The sequence below is a fragment of the Notamacropus eugenii genome, chromosome 1, assembly GCF_028372415.1.
Source record: "Notamacropus eugenii isolate mMacEug1 chromosome 1, mMacEug1.pri_v2, whole genome shotgun sequence".
Taxonomy (NCBI): Eukaryota; Metazoa; Chordata; class Mammalia; order Diprotodontia; family Macropodidae; genus Notamacropus; species Notamacropus eugenii.
Window position 1 is genome coordinate 349,731,839 of NC_092872.1, and position 16,299 is coordinate 349,748,137.

Consider the following 16,299-nt stretch of genomic DNA (forward strand, 5'->3'; position numbering starts at 1 on the left):
TTATTTTGCCTCAGACTACAATATGGATCTACTACATTACTGTTTCTAACTTCAATATAGAAGTGTAGAATTGTGTTTGTGACTTTACTGCAGATAGTCAAATCTGACTAACCTTTTGCTTGCTCCACACCACTGAGCATTCCAAGAAAAAAAATAAAGTCAGAAATCAATGACAAGCTCTTAAAGGAAAAATTTTAATCCATTAAATATTTAAGATTTTTCTATTGTTCAGTAGTTTGTAGTGCATTTAAGAAAAACATATCATTTATAATTTCGTACCAACTTCGACCTATTGTTATTAACCAAGTACTCAAGGTTATTATATACAAGAGATACTCTGTCCCAAATTTTATAAGAGATTAAATCACCAGATGGCTAACTAACAAATAGCAGTGTGGGGATTAAACTCAGGCATTTGATACTGTGTGGTAGTTAAGTGTGAAGAACACTTAGAGCAAGGAAACTTTTCCTAAGGTAGTCTATAATCAGTCACCTTCACCCATTACTGGTTTCAGTCCAAGTATATGCCTTCATCCACTTTTTCATCTGGACTGAAATCTCCCTAATTGATCCTCCTGCCTCAAGTCATTTCCCCTACTTACACACCTTTTACACAGGTGCCCAAGTAATACTACTAAAACTGACTAGGCCAGTACCCTGCTCAAAAACTCCCAAAAGCTCTTTATTTCTCCAAGATTAAAATATAAACTCTTCTGTTTGGCTGTTAAAGCACTTCATGGTCTGGCACGAACATGTTTTAAGATTTATTACATCTTCTCTAACTCTACTGTACAACCCAACTGTCCTACTTGCTGCTCCTCTATCTTCTGCTTCTGTAGCTTGGCAGACAGTTCCCCATGCCTGGAAGGCATTCCCTGCTCATCACTACCTTTTAAAATTCCTAGATTCCTTCAATGCTCCATTCAAGTACCATCTACCTATACGAAGTCTTCCCTAATGTCAGCAGTTGCCACTCATCAATTCATCAAATTAACCTTCTATTTACTTTGTATATATTGTGTATTTATTTGCCTGTGTACATAGTTTCCCCAACAGAATGTATGTTCCTTGAGGACAGGGCCTTTTTCATTTGTCTTTGTAGCCCCAGAATCTGGAACAGTGTCTGGCATATAGTAGGAATGTAATAAAAGCTTTTAAATCTAGCTGTCAATAAACTTTTAAATTTAAGTACAGGATTTACTTTCCAGAGATTACTTAACTAGATATTTTTTTAGCAGAGAAGTTTAGTTGGCAATCCAATTAGTTCTTCACTAAAAACTGGATGAATTCAGACAATTCATTTGGATACGATTTACCCCAATGTTGGGGGGGGGTCACTTTAAAACAAGGAATCTTCACCTTTTTTTAATCTCAGAGATCCCTATTGCAATCTGTGAAACTTAAGGATCTTCTATGAATACTTTTTAAATGCATAAAATAAAATACATAGAATTACCAAAGAAACCAACTATATTTACATACAGCTATCAAAATATTTTTTAAAAAGTTCCCAGGACACCAGGTGAAGGAAGTCTACTTTAAAGGGATTACAAAGAATAGTAACTGATTTAACAAGAAATTTTTTTTTCTGTTTCTCTTCCCCTCCTTAAAACAGATGTTACAAAAACTACTCCTTATTAAATGTGTGTATTCGTTGTAATTAGGGTCTTCAAATCTAGTGGTTTCTGAATACCACCCAAAGAGATCTTAAGGAGTTCTTAAAGGTAGCATTTTTTAAGAGACTGTGATTATTGCCAGTTCAAACCTTTTCTTTTAAAGAATGAGCCATAAATGGTAGCTCATTTTGCCCAATTTATTATTTTATTAAGTACTAAAAAACACAATCTTTAACTGACAATCTCATTAGATATACAAGACCAAAACCAGAGTCTAGAGAAACCAATACTGCAATGTCTCCAAACCCCCTAAAGGAGCAGGTAGAAGACAACCCAAGCAAGTTACATGGACTAGTCTAACAGCAACTTTTAGACTTTATTAGTCAATAACTCCCACCAAGGCAACACAAAACATATTCTCGCTGCCCAAAGAACAATAGATATTACTTTACTCCGAACCAGTTTGAAAATAAACATTTTTAAGAAAACACGTCAAGTGCTCTTTGATCAAATCGGGCCCATGGCGTGCAGATTCAAAGTTTAGATAGGATACAGTAGTTTTGACCAACCCAAAAGCTCCCAAAGAACAGGGACTGCAGCAAAACTTAGGATTTGTTCCCACCAAGCAAAATCCTGATTCATTCATAGAGCTTTCCTCCTAACAACCCTGCGTGGTAGGTACCGCCAATCATATGACCCCAACGGACCAAAAAGGAAACTGAGTCTCTGGGAGGTGCAGAGACAAGGTCACGAAGGTGACAAGCAGGGATGTCGCCGGGGTCCTCCCAATTCAGCGCTCCTCCAAGTACCCTGGCCACGGGCTCTGGGCTGGTGCTGCACCGAACGTTGTTGTGAGTAGTAAAAGGCTGGTTATTTTCAGATTTGGAGACAAAATTTACCCAGCTGTTTTTTAGCTTCTGGAAAAAAAAGGGCGCTCAAGCAATGACACTATTGGAAACATCTCCCAGAATAAAATACATACTTCCAACTCATTGTTACTAAGTAAATCCATACCGTGGCTACTTACGTTTTCAGTGTCTCGCTCAATGACCGTTGGCAGAGGGGTCCTAGTGGACATTTTAATTCACTTTTAATTTTTTCCCCCACAATGGAGAGGAAAAAGGGGAAAAAAAGAAACAAAAGAAACAAAAAGGACGTCCGACAAAACGAGCAACGACTACGAGGGAGAGTCACGCCTCGCCGGTCCGGGGGCCGCAGGGCAGTCTCAGTAGTGGTTCGGAAGGGGCACCATGGGGGAGGGTGGCTTCCTTCTCCCGCCCCCCGCACGGTGGTCTAGAGCCCAGGACCGGCCGAACGATTCCCCGGGCAGGTTCCGGGCTTCATGCTGCTTTCGCTGCCCCACCCCCCCGAGCCCGGGGCCGGACACCGACCCCCTCCCCCTCCCCGCCCCTCCAGCTGCACCGGGGCGGGGAGGCTTCAGGCGTGGGAAAGTCTCGGGAGGAGAGCGGTGCCCAGGGCAGGGCAGTGGAGGGCGCGGCGGGGCTGGGCTAGGGGGTCTCTAAGGTCCGTCCCGGCTCCGGGGCTGGGCAGCACGAGCAGAGAAGGCAGAGAAGGCGGCGGCGGCGGCGGACAGGGCCGGGCCGCGCAGGGGAGGGGAGGCTGCGGGGTCCGCCCGCCAGGCTCTCCGGGGTCCCCGCGAGCCTCGCACTCCTCCGGCCGCCGCGGCTCCTCTTCCTCCCCTCAGCTTTCAGCGCCGGGGCCTCCGCACCCCGGCACCAGCCGCCCTGGGAGAGGAGTGGAGGGTAGGCTGCGGAGGGTCACAGGTGCCGACCATGGAAGGGGCCTCGGGCGGAGGAGAACTGCGGTCTCCCTTCACCGTCTCTTGCTGCCCCAGCCCCGCCCGCCCGCCCTCCCGCCTGCCTCCGCCGCTCGAATCTCCGCAGCCCGCTGCCGCCTCTCCTCAGAGATCCAAGATGGCCGCCACCCAGCTTCCTCTGCTGCCTCCGGCTCCCCTCGCCGACCCCAGACGGGAACGGAAGTGACGACCTCCTCTTCGCCCCGCCCCTCCGGAGGAGGCTCGGCCAATAGCCGAGGAGGGAGGAGGCAAGCCTTGGCTGTTGTTGCTAAGGGCGACTGGATTCCTGTCAGGGAGGGAAGGAAGGAAAAGGGAAAGGGAGCGGGGTAAAGAGAGAGGGGGAGAGGAGGAGAAGGTAATAAGGGGAAAAGGTGGGGCCGATGGTGAAAGAAGACCTTTAGGGTCGTAGGGTTTAAGAGACTGAAGAGACCCGGGAGACCAAGGAGAGATCTTGAAGTCCAAACCACTGTTTTTACAGAAGGGGAAACTGAGGCACAGAGCAGGGAATGGACCTGCCCAAGGTCATAGAATTAATAATATATTATATTATGTAATATAGTAAATATTATATAAATATGCTACATTTATAAAATAAATTATATAATACAATAAATATTTATATAATATAAAATATAGTAAATATTTCTATAACGTATAATAAAATATATAATATAAATTACGTAGACATATAATCAATTGTATAATATATAATTAATAAGCAGCTAAGCTAGAAGAACCCACGTCCTCTGAATCTAAATCCAGTGATCTCTGCCCTTGACCTCTTTCTCTGGAAGTGGAGTTTAACTCCTATATTTCCTTTAAAGAATCTTTGGAAGTCCATTGTGTGGGTGTTAAGTCCCATCTGTTTGATTTCTTGACCATGTCTTCCCTTCCTACTTCTCATCATGTTTCAGCTTTCAGCCAGACATTACTGAACTGAGCTCTGTAGTCTAGGAAAATATAGAAGAGACCATCCTTTAGAGCAAAAGACAAAAATATGGCTCTGGTCATGTCCTGTCCCTGACTTAAAAATGTTTGGTGACTTCCTGTTATCTACCACATACAGTTAATAAGGTCAAAGATGAGAGCACAGGATTTAGAGGTGGACAGGGATTTGGAGGGGACCTAGTCCCATCTCCTGAAGCCCAGGGGGTAAGTTGATTTGCCCAAGGCCACATAGATCGTAAGTATGTGAACATGAATTAGGTCAAACTTTTATGTCTGCTATTGAAGGCCCATTGTAACTTGGCACTCCTCTTTATTTATTTCCAGCTTTAACTCACGCTATTCTCCACCATCTAGGTAAACAATTGAGCAAGCATTTATTAAGTGTCTACTATATACAAATCATTTTCTAAGATGATACAGCTGTAAAGATAAAATGAAAAACAGTGCCTGTCCTCAAGGAGCTTCTGATGAATATCACGCCACTGGTCCCAGAAGACCCAGGAGAAGGGAGCGAGAATGGTGACCTTACACAGTCTTCCCTCACTCAAATCAAAGTCAACTGCAAGTCATGTCATCATCTTGATGTCATGGTCCTCTTTGAGAACGAAGGACAAACACAACAATCTACTAGGGAGATACATCAAATAATTTGAGAGAGCACAAGCAACTAAGGGAAACAGGAAAGGCTTTTTCTAGGAGGGTACACAAATCTCTAAGGTCTCTTCTAGTTCTCACAGCTTATAAGCCTACTATCCCAGAAGATTAACTGGGGGTGAACAGGAGGCTTGGGTATGAAGAGAAGAATGTCACTGTATTGTTTAGAAAATTAGCAAGTACATCATGAGCTTTTAAGAAGCTGAAAATACAAGATGCTTGATATTGATACAGAAGTACCAGCTTCTTCTGCTTATGCATACTGTAATCAATGCAAAACCAACCAAACATGAACAGTTTATGGTGGACAGAATTTTTCTGTCCTAGAAACTTGTACCAGGATCACAGATCCAGAGCTGGAAAGGACTTCTTGGGCCATGTAGTCCAACTCTCTCATTTGACTGATGATGTAAATGAGAACCCAGAGACTTGCTGCACAAGGTCATGTAAAGTGGAAGGGTGAGGATTCAAGCCTAGATCTGGTCTGAAACCAAGTTCAGCACTCCAAGTGGAATATTTTTCCCACTGCACCATGCTGCCTCTAGAAAAGGGCAAAGTCCCATGTATTGTATTTTCCTCCACATTGAATTCCTCTCTGTCCCCCAGCATATCATGCACTTTCCTACCTGCATGCTTTTGCTTAAGATGTTTTCTATAACTGGAATATTGTCCCTTTAGTTCTTCATCTACTGAAGATAAATACAGCAATGACAGACACATACAGTGCTTCAGTAGTATCTCCATTTTGCGGATAAAGAAACTGAGGTTTAGAGAGCATAATTACACTGTATCTGAGGTGATATTTGAACCCAGATCTCCTAACTATAAGCAAATCATATTCCTGCCTATCCTTTAAAGCTCAATTCAAATTATCTTCTAATATAATAATAATATAAAATATAAAAATAATAACCTAATAAAAATTTCGTTTCTTATTTTTCAAGCAGAATTTTGCTTAACACTTTTGATGCTCTTATGAAATATCATGAGTTATGACTCTCTTTTTGTCTAATCCTTTTACTAAACTGTAAATTCCATAAGCGTATGCATGGGACTTACTTTAACTTTGTATCTCCTCTAGTGGCATGTCATCCCAATGCAACAGGCATTTGATAAATGTTTGTTGCCTTGCGTTGAATTGAAGTTTGTAGTCCCTACCTTTCAGGGGTTTATGAAGCAATAGGGAAGCAAGATTGACCCGCATGAAGCACCTAGAGAACAATAGGAAGATATGATTAAGGAGCTTCTTATCTGGGGCAGAGAACTAAAGGAGTTGAAAAAGTGAGTAGTCAGGGAAAGCTTCAGAGAAAGTAGGTCTTTCATTTGGCCTTGAATTCAGTTCAATCCAACAAACATTTTAAAGCACAAGTCCCTGTGTTCCCCTGGGGAACAAAAATTTTAAATAACTCAGAGCCTGCCTTCAAAAAGCTTACAATTCAAGGAGAATATTACTCGTACACAAGTTACTATGATACTTGTATCACAGAATATAATAAGAACAAAGGAGTGATCCAGTCAAATTGCTATAAAAAAACTGGGTTGAGGGGAGAGAAATTTTTAGGTGAGGCGAGGGGAGAAGTGGCCAAGTTTCATGAAGGTGGCATCCAAGTTGGGTATTAAATGAAATGAAGGAGTTCAACAGATGGAAATGAGCAAAGGGATCCCATTGCAGGCATGAGGATTTTGTAAACAAAGGCTTAGAGCCCAGAGAAGACAGGACAAGAACAGATGGTGAGTAGTCTAGTTTTGCTGGAATGCAGAATATGTGAAGGGGAGTGATGGCTGGTAAGATAGAGTGGCACCAGACTCTGGAAGAGGGATGATTGATGGCCTGAAGTAATTGGACAGCCTTAACAAAGGGATGGGAAAGATGTGTGAGGATATTCAGCACTTCAGAAAAAGAGGAAGATGGGAATTAAGGAAGTTTATATCAATTTCTTCAGTCTTCCCAGTAAAGTAAAAGGTGTGTTCATCTGCTGTGCAGAAGGCTGAGTTGCATTTGATTAGACTGAAACAAAGCCTTAATATGTGATCATGTAGTCAGCCCTGTGAATTATATTAAAATATAGAAGGCACATCCTCTATCCTCAGTGAGCTTCTCATCTAAAGAAAAAAAAACCCCAACAGAACAGAAGGTTTTTCAAAGCATCTGTGATGTACAAGACATTGTTCCATGTGCTAGCTGCCTAAAGACAATAAATAAGTAAATAAATGATATAGTCTCTGTGATGCTCATATTCTGCTGAAGAGATACAACATTTATGCAGATAATTACATACAAAATAAACTTGGAAAAAGGAGTAGTCCTAAAAAGTAGGGGGTTCAGGAAAGAAGTTACATTGTTTGGAGGCAATTGAAGTTAAGTGGCTTGTCTAGGATCACATAGCTATGTGCCATTGTGCCACCTAGATGCCTCGAAAAGAGTTGTTATAAAAAATGCTAGAAAAAGGAACAGAAAAGGTCCAACCATTCTAGAAAGCTATTTGGAATTATTCATCAAAAATCACTAAGCTGCGTATACCCTTTGACCAAGAAATGCCCCAAAGAGAGCAAAGAAATAGGAAAGGAACTCAGATGTTTTACACACACCCATATATATATGTGTGATTGTATAAAAACATATAGATATATGTATATATGTGTAGAAAGAATTGATTTCATATTATATATATGTATATATATATTCAGCTCTTTATAGTGTCAAAGAAATAAGGGAATACCCACCAATTGAATGACTAAAATTATGGTATATGTGCTGTAATAATGAAAGGGAAAGTTCAGAGAAAATTGGGAGGATTTGCATGAACTGATCTAAAATAGGATGAGAACCAGGAGAACAATCTATACAATAATACCATTATAAATGTAAACAATTTTGAAAGACTTGAGATTTTTGATTAGTGTGATAACCAACAAGGATTGCAGAAGACCAATGACAAAACATGCTAACTATCTTCTAATAGAGGGACAATAGACTTAAGGTGCAGAATGAGAAATACATTTTTGGACAAGGCCAATGTAGAGATTTGTTTTGTTTAACTATGCTATTTCTTATAAGGGTTTTGTTTTTCTTTTCTTTTTTGTTTCAGTGATGAGAAGACTGGAGAGAGATGTCTTCCTCTTTCTGCTCTCAAGTTATGAGTGAAGAGAAAGAAGAAAACCAGAAGGAATAACAGATAAACAGGATGGCTCTAAAAATAATATGTTGGATTTATTACATAGTGAAGAAAAAAAAACAAGTTTTATATAATAGAAAATTTCAGTCATAAACAGTCTTCTCCTGTTCTACATTGTTAAGGGAAATTTTCATTTTATTTGGCAATTGTTAAGTTGAGAATAAAAATAAAACTTAAAAATAGGTATTTCAGAAGTAACTTGGTCCAATCCTCTCACTTTATTGGTAAGAAAATGAGAACCAGAGTGTAGAAATGACCATGCATACACTAGAGATTTGGAAAGGCTAGTATATATACAAAATGTCATATAATTATTAAGTGTCAAAAGTAGAATTCTAGGAAGAGTTCAGGTCTTTCTTGACTCCAAGACTTTCTTGGACCATTAAGACAAATTGGCATAGTAGAAAGAAAATGGCATATGTAGTGAGAGAACCTGAATTCCATCCAGGCTCTGGTGCTGCTGAGTGACCCTCAACAAGTCTCTTCACATCCTTGAACCTCAGGTTTCTTCATCTGTAAAGAAAAGAAATGATTAGACTAAGTGATCTCCAAGGACTCTTCCAGCTCTAAATCCTATGCTATTATTTATAGTGCAGAAAAATAAATAGCTAACACATTAAAATGCCAGTTAGGAAGTGACAGAAAACATGGGTGCTTCATTTATATTTTTAAAATGAGCTCATGAGAGAATTTAGGTTCTAGTAGCATCACATTACCATCCACAACAATATTTTTGATTCCTTTACTGCTAGTTTGCTGAGCTTGCGTGACATTCTTGATCACTTCCTCCCCCTTGGACGTTAGTATTCTTTCAAAATGTGTGTGAGAGCCAGTCAGTCACCAGATCACTTTCAGCCAAGAAGATGTGACTTTTCCCCCCTCCCCAAGGATGTTTCTAGGCTTATGTACATGAAGGAAATCTCTCCATCCTCCCTAGCTCATGAATCCCTAATCTACTTGCAGCTGGAAACCTTCACCCACACCCAGCTCCAATAGCTCCTCTTAATAGTTGTTCCTGATGACACTGGTTAGCAGCTCTTTCCTTTCTCCTCCCACAAACCCCTTCACATCAAAGTCAACATGAACCCTGGAACTTAGGGAAATACTGGGCATCTACAGACCATTCCCAGGTTACCAGAGGCCCTTAACATTCCCAAGTCAGTGTCCTGGTGGGCAGGATCTAAAAGGGGTTACTTAAGATTAATTATTGACTTTTTCTTTTTATAGTGATGTAGTAATATAATATAGTTTCCTTTATGAGAATATGAAAACTTCTCTAATTCTGTCAAGAAAGAAACTATGATTGGACAAGCAAATAGGTTAGCCATGCTGGTGGCAGCTTTAAATAGCTAAAGCTAAACCCTTAAGGTCTCAGGGCAAACAAAACTCAGAGCACTAATGAAGTGATATCCCTGTAGCATGAATAGAAAGGGACTTAATTCTCCTCCCCCTACTCCCCATATTTGCCACGTAACTTTGAAGCAGAGCTATTGCATCTATAGAAGAATCTTCATTCAATGGGGATTAAGGATGCACATTCCAGACAAACATGGATACAGAGAGACAGTCACTAGAGGGAAGAAGTAACTTTAAGGAAGTAAATTGACCCTTGGCAATTGAGGGTCAAGCAACTGAGAAGAGCAGATGTAAGAACCCAGAGAGGACTCTACAAAGAGAAAAAGTATTTTCAGATCCCATAGTACCAAGGGTTGGGAGTTGCCTTTGGCACCCATGTATGTTACACTTGTGTCTCACTCCCATTTTATTCTAAATTTGAGCCCACTCTCTTATTGGATGCCCACCATATCATATTTGTGGGAAAGTACACCCTAGGTTTTTTTGGGGGCGCTGGTAATTCTTGTAGTGTCACTTGAGCAAATGCCTTTAATAAGAACTAATTATATCTACTGGCTCATTGTTAATGGCAAGCATAGATATAGTATATAGAGCAGATCTGCACAACTTGGCAGTAGGTAGGGGCCAAAATTAAAATGGGCTAAACTTCTTCAGGTCACAGATAGGTTTTCAGCAGCTTACTTTCCAAGTAAAGGTATAATTAATGATTAAACTATTTTCCAAATAAACTATATTTTAAGAAGGGAAATTTCAATTAATATCAATTAATTACACTTCTTACTTAGATTTTTATCATAAAATACAATCAAGGTTGAAAAATTACTTTGCTAAGTGGAACAAGTTTTAATATGTTTTTCAGGTTTTCTTGTCATTTACATTTAGTTAATGGGATGTGTTACACTTCTTGTCAGCAATCCGTTTATCATACTCTGGAATCACGTTTGAAACTGATTTCTCTAGCAATCTGAAAACTAACCTTAGTAGCTGCCTTATTTTCTGAGTTTACTTTCTTGAAAAACTGTTGTTCCCCACAGAGATTTTTTTCAACAATTTGGACTCTTTAATTTGTTTTTCATTGGTGTCCAATTTGCTTAAGTCAGGATGCTTTGATTTGAAATGGTGATAAAGATTGTATTCCTTAGGAATGACTATTACTTCTCGGCAAACAAGGCACAATATTTTGTCTCTTATGTAAGTAAACAAGTATCTATTTGTCCACTCCAGATTAAACACTCTATTTTCTGATTTGATATTCCATTTCTTTTTATCACCCATTTTACAAAGTCACCCTAAAAACTTTAATGTTAGAACTAAAACATCTCCACGGCAATTGCTCACCTACAAAGAAATATTGAACTGAGGATCTGACCTTGGAGAGAGCACCAGACACTCATGTAACTTGGAGGGCAGCTATGCAGTGAGGGAAGGGAAGAAGCCCTCAAGCTGTTGCCACTCATCTCATAGAGGATATCAACTGGAGTTGGCACATGACTACACTTACTTTGTCCCTGTTCAACTCCAGTAACTACTGAAAACAGTGAAAAACTCTCACTTCTTTCAGACCAGAGACAGACTGATGATGGTTGGTTGCTATGAGTTACATGGCAAAAAGGAGAGAGGGTGTATTAGCAACCCACCCACCTAGTTACATGATGGGCACAATAGTGACTAGTGGAAGGTGGGTTAAACAGGGCATGAACAAAGTACTTGTTATATCTTTATTTTCTTTTACATCCTCAACATTTTTCAAGGGCCAAGTGAAATTCTTTGGTGGATCACAAGCAGCCAGTGGCTATATGTTGTGCAGGCCTGATATAGAGATATAGTGTTAGGTGTAAACACTCATGGCATTACACTTAGAACCTGAGGCAGCAACCGTACTTTGGGGACACAATCAATCCTTGACTGCAAGTGCAGTTTGTGAGAATAGCCCAGAGTGAGTGTTACAAAAGAAAAAGAGCTAAGTAAAACCTGACGTAGTAAGTGTATATGAATGGGCACATTCTGCTCCAAAAACTGAGTTTTGTTCAATCCAAACCTTCATCATATAATGGAGAAGCTAATGGACTGTGGTATTTTCTGGAAGCGATTTTCCCCACCATATCAAGACTTTAAGTAATGTGATTAAGATTGATACAACTTAGGAAATTGATGGTGACATCTCAATGCAAGTTGCTTCTGTGAACATGTTTTCTCCCCCAATATGTTGTCAAATCAATATTTATTAAATACCTACTATGTACCAGGCACTGTTCCAAGCACTAGGGTTGCAAAGAAAGGCAGAAATCAGGTCTTGCTCTCAAGGAGCTCACAGTTTAATAAAGGAGACAACTTGCAAACAACTACGTACAAAAATGATACACAGCATATATTGGTGATAATCAACAGAGAAAAGATACTAACATTAAAGGGAATGGGAAAGATTTCCTGTAGGTAAAATTTTTGCTGGAACTTGAAGGAAGGCAGGAGGCAGAAATGAGATGGGAGAGCATTCCAGGTATGGGGGACAGCCAGTGAAAATGAATGGGATCAACAGCAAAGAGGCTGGATATTAGTGGAGATGGGTAAGGTTCAAGAAGTTGGAAAGGCAAGAGACTACTAGGTTGTGCAGAGCTTTGAATTTAGTATCCCTGAGGACTGGTACTACTTCATTTTTGCCTTTTTATCCCAAGTACCTCACATGTAGCAGATACTTAATGAATGCTTGTGGATTGGTTTTCCTTCCCAAAGACCTGAATTAAAAGGGCCCTTAGAATTTTCTGTGGCATTTACTGCAAATTACATAATAGTTTTATATTTAAACATTTAGAGACACATTGGATAGAGAAAAAGACAAAGATGATATATTTCTAGGGGGAAAATATCAAACCATTTTTCTTCTCCTACTAAGAGAGTCCAATTTGGCCAAGTCCCTGATCAAGCCATATTCTTAATGGAATCAAAGTACACAAGCCAAAACTGTTCCAAATAAACTTCCTTTAAAGCACAACTCTCATCTTTGCCAGGACAGTTGATTTCCTGGAGTAATGACAAAATAGATTCAAAGTGAGTCACAAAATTCACAGATTCACCAAAAAAATATATCTTTATTGCTATTAGAGATCATCTAGCTCAACTTCCTTAATAGATAAGGAAACTGAGGGTGAGAAAAGGAAAATGACTTTTCCTAGGTCACATACCTAGAAAGTGGCAGGGCTGGGATTGGACCCAGAATGTCACAATTAGAAAGAATTTCAGAGATTCTTCAGCCTCCAGACTACTTAATTCAAGTTCATATCTACTTATTAAGCACCTACTATGTGTAATGCATTGTCACAAGAGCTAGAAATACAGAAATGAAAAATGACAGTTTTCATCTTCAAAGAGCTTACAGAATAGTACTACAAGAGAGACAACAGATATGATAACTAGACAAGGTACAATACAATATAGAGGGACTAAATGAAGTGTTCTAGGAAAATCTGGAACAAGAATGGAGGCAGGGCAGGGAAGGCTTTAGTGGAAGGGCACTTGAGCTGAGCCTTGAAATAAGGAAATTTTTAAACAGAAACTCCCTCTTCTCTCTCACAGGTAAGCCCTTTGAGGATAGGAGTAAATAGTGGTCAACAGTGTCAGATGCTGTAAAGAGGTAAAGAAGGATTAAAATTAAAAGAAAAGGCTATGAGGGCTGGTAATTAAATAATTTGTAAAGATAGAAGGAGCAGCTTCAGCTGAATGATGAGATTGGAAGTGAGACCACAAATGACTGAAAAATAAGAACATATTCTTGATCTGTTGGGGGAGGCTTACATTCAATGAAACTTGGTACCATCCTCTGAAAGTCTGTGGGGCAACAATGCAAATGAAAACACCATTAAGAAGATACAATACAATTCAGATGAAATGTTTCACTGATCTTGGTTCTGGACAAGTGATAATAAAACACATTTCCCTCCTCTCAGTAAAGAAATAATGGATAAACAATGTATAAAACATTCTATCTTAGCCCTCCCCATACCCATTTCTGGTTTAAGTAGGCAGATATATCTTATCTATTCTCCAGGAGAATCACTAGTCTTTCATTTATTCATTTACTGGCTTCCTTTTAGTAATCTTTTTATTTACATGCTCAGTCATTGTGTATCTTTTTTTTCATTCTGTAAAATTTCATAAAAATCATATGCTTTTCTAAATTCATTTGTAATTTCTTACTGTACAATAATAATGCATTGCACTTGTACTCTACCTCCATGTTGTTCCCTCAATTTAAACATCCATGTGCCTTGTGGGTTGAATTTTCAGAGGGCAATTACTATTGGGTAGCTAATGGAGATCTACTTCTGGGTTATTTAGAATTATTTATATTATATTTGTTACCAATTATTTTTTAATTACCAAATTCAAAGGCATTTTCTCAATTTTCATTCCTCCTCACTTCTTTGCAACATTTGACACTGTTCAGTCCTCTTTCTGCCTGTCCTTAAAGGGTTTGCATTTTACTTGAGGAGAGAAAAGGGGGCTTCTGCTAAAATATTTCTTTGAATTTTTCCTTCCTTTCTGATGCTTATGATGGGTACACAATAGTTTTGTGTTATTGAAATTCCTTACTTTTCCATAAGAAGGCTCATTGAAAGAATTTGTTGTTTGTAATCAGAATTATTAAATTTAACTACTGTGTGTCTTGGAGATGCTTCATAGAATTTCTTTTATTTTCTTTCTGGAAATGATCTCTGTATTATTTTGATTAACACTTTGTTTTCTGGTTTTGGAAATTCTAGGAATTTTTCATATATTGTTTCTTGCACTATAGTGTTTAGGTTTTTTGACTTGTGTTTTTCTGGGTGTTATCTGTGGACCATCTACTTCAAAAACAATATGCCACCTCATGCCTATCAGATTGGCTAGAATGATAAAAAAGGAAAATGATAACTGTTGGAGGTGATATGAGAAAACTGAGCCACATACATTGTTGGTAAAGTTGTCAACTGATCCAATCATTCTGGAGAGCAATTTGGAATTATGCCCAAAGGGCTAAAAAAAAATGTGTATACCCTTTGCCCCAGCAATACCATTGCTAGGACTATATCCCAAAGAGATCATAAAAATGGTAAAAGGACCCATGTGTACAAAAATATTTGTAGCAGTTCTTTCTGTGGTGGCTAAGAACTGAAAATCACAATTGAGAAATTGTGGCTAATTGAGAAATGACTAAACAAGTTATGGTACATGATTGTGATGAAGTATTATTGTGCTATAACAAATGACAAGCAGATCTTTAGTCATATAAAAAACACCCTAAATCACTATTGATTAGAGAAATGCAAATCAAAACAGCTCTGAGGTACTACATCACACCTATCAGATTGGCTAACATGACAAAACAGGAAAATGATAAATATTGGAGAAGATGTGGGAAAGTTGGAACACTAATTCCTTGTTGGTGGAGTTGTGAACTGATTCAACCATTCTAGAGAGCAATTTGGAACTATGCCCAAAGGGCTACAAAAATGTGCATACCCTTTGACCCAGCAGTACTGCTTCTAGGGCTATATCCCAAAGAGATCATAAAATTGGAAAAAGACCCATGTGTACAAAAATATTGACAGCAGCTCTTTTGTGGTGGCCAAGAAATAGAAATTAAGGGGATGTCCATCAATTGGGGAATGGCTGAACAAGTTGTGGTATATGAATGTAATGGAATACTATATTGTGCTATAAGAAATGATGAACAAGCGGACTTCAGAAAATCCATGAAAGACTTATATGAACTGATGCTGAATGAAATGAGCAGAACCAGGAGAACATTGTTCACAGAAACAGCCACAGTGTGCGATGACTGATTTTGATAGACTTAGTCCTCAGCAATGCAAGGTCCTGAAACAATTCCAAAGGACTCATGATGGTAAATGCCATCTATATCCAGAGAAAGAACTATGGAGTCAGAATACAGAGCAAAGTAGACTATTTTTTGTTTTATTTTTCTTTCTCATGGTCTCTCCCATTCATTATAATTCTTCTATGCAACATGACTAATGTGAAGATGTGTTTAGTAGAAATGCATGTGTAGAGCCATCTTAGGGAGGGAGGGGAGAAGGAGGGGGAGAAAATGTAAAATTTATGGAAGTGAATGTTGAAAACTAAAAATTAATTAATTAACAATTTTAAAGAAACAACAAAAAAGAAAAGAAATGACAAGCAGGATGATTTCAGAAAAGCCTGGAAAGATTTATATGAACTGATGCAAAATTAAATGAGTAGAACCAGAATATTGTACACAGAAACAGCAATACTGTACAATGAAGAATTGTGAATGACAGCTATTCTCAGTAATATAATGATCCAAGACAATCCCAAAGGACTAATGATGAAGCATACTATCTGCCTCCAGAGAAAAAGCTGATATTGTTTGAATACAGACTAATACATGCTATCTTCCACTTTCTTTTTTTCTTTTTCTTTCTTTCTTTTGCTTTTGAGTTTTCTTGTACAAAATGACTTACATGGAAATGTTTTACATGATTGCACATGTATGACCCATATCTGATTGCTTACCATGACAGAGGTAAGGGGAATGGAGGGATGGAGAGAGGGATAGAAATTGGAACTCAAAACTTTAACAAAAAACCCAAATGTTAAAAAATTGTTTTAGCATGTAATTGGGGGAAATAAAAAAATATATCTTCAAAATATGTTTTGTTTGTATAAATATCATACTTTTTTTATTATTGCTTTTTCTTCACCTTCTTCCAGATTC

The 16,299-nt window shown here is 38.8% G+C and overlaps 1 protein-coding gene and 1 long non-coding RNA gene across 10 annotated transcripts in view; both read right to left on the reverse strand.

Annotated features, from left to right (window-relative positions):
* The window catches only part of MARK3 (microtubule affinity regulating kinase 3), a 136,806-nt gene extending 133,570 nt beyond the window's left edge, over positions 1 to 3,236 (reverse strand). For 8 of the 9 annotated variants that reach the window (XM_072630138.1, XM_072630136.1, XM_072630137.1 and 5 more), the window contains exon 1: positions 2,644 to 3,236. In XM_072630138.1, the coding sequence (XP_072486239.1) occupies positions 2,644 to 2,694 (51 nt within the window). In that variant the 5' untranslated portion in view covers positions 2,695 to 3,236. The remainder of the gene's footprint in view (positions 1 to 2,643) is intronic. The other variant, XM_072630133.1, reaches the window with a different exon arrangement.
* A 5,169-nt stretch (positions 3,237 to 8,405) lies between these two features.
* LOC140518213 (uncharacterized) overlaps positions 8,406 to 16,299 on the reverse strand; it is a 48,248-nt gene continuing 40,354 nt past the window's right edge. The window contains exon 3 of the long non-coding RNA XR_011971861.1: positions 8,406 to 8,723. This is a non-coding gene — a long non-coding RNA (uncharacterized lncRNA). The remainder of the gene's footprint in view (positions 8,724 to 16,299) is intronic.